The sequence below is a fragment of the Triticum urartu genome, chromosome 1 (assembly GCF_003073215.2).
Source record: "Triticum urartu cultivar G1812 chromosome 1, Tu2.1, whole genome shotgun sequence".
NCBI classification, from domain to species: Eukaryota; Viridiplantae; Streptophyta; class Magnoliopsida; order Poales; family Poaceae; genus Triticum; species Triticum urartu.
Window position 1 is genome coordinate 551,945,370 of NC_053022.1, and position 3,774 is coordinate 551,949,143.

At 50.3% G+C, this 3,774-nt stretch overlaps 1 protein-coding gene across 1 annotated transcript; it reads left to right on the forward strand.

Moving 5' to 3' along the window:
- Positions 1-530: 530 nt before the first annotated feature.
- On the forward strand, positions 531-1,441 carry LOC125529025 (fasciclin-like arabinogalactan protein 6). Its single transcript, XM_048693437.1, has one exon. The coding sequence runs from the start codon at positions 636-638 to the stop codon at positions 1,434-1,436; it is 801 nt and encodes a 266-aa protein (XP_048549394.1). The 5' UTR covers positions 531-635; the 3' UTR covers positions 1,437-1,441.
- The last annotated feature ends 2,333 nt before the right edge of the window (positions 1,442-3,774 follow it).

Here is a 3,774-nt window from a genome sequence, read left to right on the forward strand (position 1 = left end):
ACAGTGTGATCCCTGCACCTGCAGCGGCCCTCTTTCACCCCGAACGAGCATTTCTTCACATGCCATTTTGTCACGGAAACAAAAACTGCCCAGACTGTCCTGCAGTGCCCGCCCCATCACGCACCACCACACCTGCAACCAAAGGCTGCAGCAGATTGGATTCAGCGCCAGCATCTGAAGACACCATTTTAAATTGGTTCGCTTACTTTTCCTAAAGAGAGGATCAACTTGAAGCTCATCTGGCATGTGTACTTCATAATTATTTGCCATCAACATTCAAAAAAGAAATTTACTTGCCAAAGTCGATCTGCATCTGAACGATTCTGCAGCTGAGCTGAGCTGAGGCCTCTGGTTAATTAATCTCAGGATCGCACGGCCAAGTTGGCCTTAATCTTCTCCCCAATCCATGCGCCCCCACTAGCACCGTGTCGGTAGCCATATCACCCGGCGGTCATGGTCAACACTAACCAGCCAGTCCGTTACCATCCTCCCTTCCCATCTCGCCTCCTCCCTCACACAGCTCCATCCCCATCCCCAGTTATATATCACATCACCTTCCCCTGCTTTCAGCACTCCACACTCTCGCCAAGCCACACAGCCAGCCAGCGCCTCGATCTAGCACCACTCCTCCAGCAATGACGTCGTCCAGGAGAGCCCTCATCCTGCTGGCGGTGCTGCTGGCGGCGGTGCCGGCGGCGCTGAGCCAGAAGTCGACGGCCCCGGCGCCCGAGGCGCCCGAGACGCCGGACGCGCCTGCGGCGGGGACGCCGCCCAAGGCGTCCGCGGCGCCGAACGTGACGGCGGTGCTGGAGAAGAACGGGCAGTACACCAAGTTCATCCGGCTGATGGCGTCGACGCAGCAGGACACGCAGCTGAACGCGCAGGCCAACGACTCCGACACGGGCTTCACGGTGTTCGCCCCCACCGACAACGCCTTCAACAGCCTCAAGCCGGGCACCCTCAACTCGCTCTCGCAGCAGGACCAGGTGACGCTGGTGCAGGCCCACATCATCCCCACCTTCTACTCCATGGAGTCCTTCGAGACCGCCAGCAACCCCGTCCGCACCCAGGCCTCCGGCACCGACGGGCCCTGCACCGTCAACGTCACCGCCACCAGCAACAGCGCCGTCAACGTCTCCACGGGGATCGTCCACACCACCGTCGGCACCGCGCTGCGCGCCACCAGGCCGCTCGCCGTCTACTCCGTCGACAAGGTGCTGCTGCCCATGGACCTCTTCGGCCCCAAGCCCCCGGCGTCCGCGCCGCCGGCCCCCGGCAAGAAGCCCTCGTCGGCCAAGGGGGCAGCCAAGGCGCCCTCGGGCGACGACGAGGACGAGGAAGATGCCCCGCCCGCCGGTGCCGCCACCGCCGTCGGCGCCGGATGGAGGAGCCTGGTCGCCGTGGTGGCAGCCGCCACCGCCGCGTGCCTCTTGTAAGAAGATCATGGTTCATGAGACCGACAGATCGATGGAGACTAGCTGCGTGCGTGCATGTTGTGCATGGATTTGGATAGCTTACGAGTAGTTCTTGGTGGCTGCTGCTTCTCTTCTTTCTTTTGTTAAATGTTCAGTTTTGCTGCTCTTTTTCTTCTTCTCTTGTTATTGAACCGGCGAGAAAGTTTGGGCTAAAATGTGACGAAATGTTTCACTGTTGAATCAAGCCGTCGTTGGGTGATTAAATTCTACTAGCACTGCATTTTATCTTCAGCTATTTAGCCGTTATTAAGTTATCTTCTAGAGAGACTTACATGTACACTGAATGTCTGAATCGGGTTGTCGGTGGTGAAAACGAACACTTAATACTCCCACGGGGCAACATTTTTCTGTTGTTGGAAAAGTGAAGCCACAAGTAGATCTTCCATCGATCTGAAAGACTGTAAATGAAAATGAGATTTGGTGCTGCTATTTTTTTTAGAGAGAAGAAACCTTTTTAGGGCAACTTGGTGTCAGTAGTTGTTTTTTCAGAGCAACTTGGTGTCAGTAGCTGACTGTATCGATCTGACTATTTATTTATCAATCTAGATACTCCAGCAGGACTAGACAAACTAAGGTGGATCAGAAGATGGGCTTGGTCTGGGCCCTGTCTTATGGTGGTTGGATCCTGTGTTTGTTTGTGGCCAATGAATTCGATCACGGGCTAGCTCTCTTCTTACTTTTTTTGGGGAAATAACGGCTAGCTCAGTCAGGCCTCCTAGTGTAAATGCAGCTACAGTACAGAGCTGTAAAGAAGGGTGGGCTTCCACTGAATAGATGGACACACCTGAGGAGGGCATGTTTTCCTTAAAAAAAAGGAAAAAAAATCTAAGAACATGTACAATGGTACTATCTTGGGAGTGACACACAGGGAAAATATTGAGGTGGAGAAGAGAGAAATCATAAGAAAATACGTGTCTTCTTTATTTAAGAGATGATCGCTTAGCATAATATGTCTCACCACGTTTTTAGGAATTGGTAGTTATTGAAGATAAGACTAAAAGATAATCCCTTGTAGACATGTTTTTATTACCATTTGTAGATTACATGCAAGCTTTAGGATAGGACTACATGCCCTAACAAAAAACTAAATTGACGGTCCAAATTTTCCATCAAATAAATCAACCCCCACCCCATCAAACACACTCTCTGACTTTGCCGTCCTCCATGGCGTCGGGTGGCTGTGGGGGAGCTTCGATCTAGGTTTGAGCGGTATAAATAGGTACATTAGGTTGTCTAAGGAAGGGAGTTGAGACTGTGACGACATCCTCTCTGACGAGAAGTCCTCTCCGTTTCGGCAGTGTACCTTATGCAATACACGCATGGAGATTGTCCTTACTGGTTGGATCTTCAATTTGACAGTGTGATGTGTTGGTTTTCCTTTCAAACGGAGTTTCTACCGATTTGGAAGGAGGTGCATGTGTTCCTTCGCAAGACCGGGATAGTTATTCTTCTTTCTCAATGGCAGCGACCGACGGCTTCCTTCCTCGTTACAGCAAGGTGTGCTCATTGACATCAGAATCGAACAACCCGGGTTGTTCATGTGTTTCAAAAACTGCACTTGGGCCTCGTCTAGCGCTGATGCGTACTTTCTACATCAACTTTCTTTTCAGTGTGTGCTAGCGTCGCCGGAGCCTACCTGTGTGTGAGGGGGTTTTGTTTTTCTGTCTTGCAGGGTCTTCTTCGTAGAGCTGCAGCTACTATGTCGTTATGTAAATAAAGCATTTGTTTTTAAGGTAACTTATTTTTAAAAAACGAATATGCTAATATCAAGAAGATATCAGTTACACCTTTGCACCAACATGACTGAAGAGCTACTAAAAACATCGAAGATGCACGTGGCCAAATTATTACGAACAAAGAAAAACAACGACCAATAGAACAACTGTAGCAAACAATGGCAACAATCATAAATAATAGCAACCCCAAATAACAACATGGATGCTCCAAAAACGATGCCCGCAGAAAGGGAACAACATAAGAGCATTGTCCTCGCTGGACCCAACCACAAAGACCAGATTCTGAGTTTTCACTTGAGCGAGGAGTCTAGGTAAACTCGCCTTCAACAAGGAAAGTTTTGTGAACAATGTCATTCTCAGGTTTAACCCATAAAGGTGGGATCTAGAGTTTTCACCCCTGAAACACGAGCCCCTACACTAAGAAAGCACCACATATCCAGCATCGCCCTGTGTTGTCACCATCCCGTTGTTCCATCATCGCACAACCGCTTAGACACACGGTCCTCGTGTTCCTAGCCATACAATTACAACCATACACGTGTAGCACATGCTTTCGAGCAGCA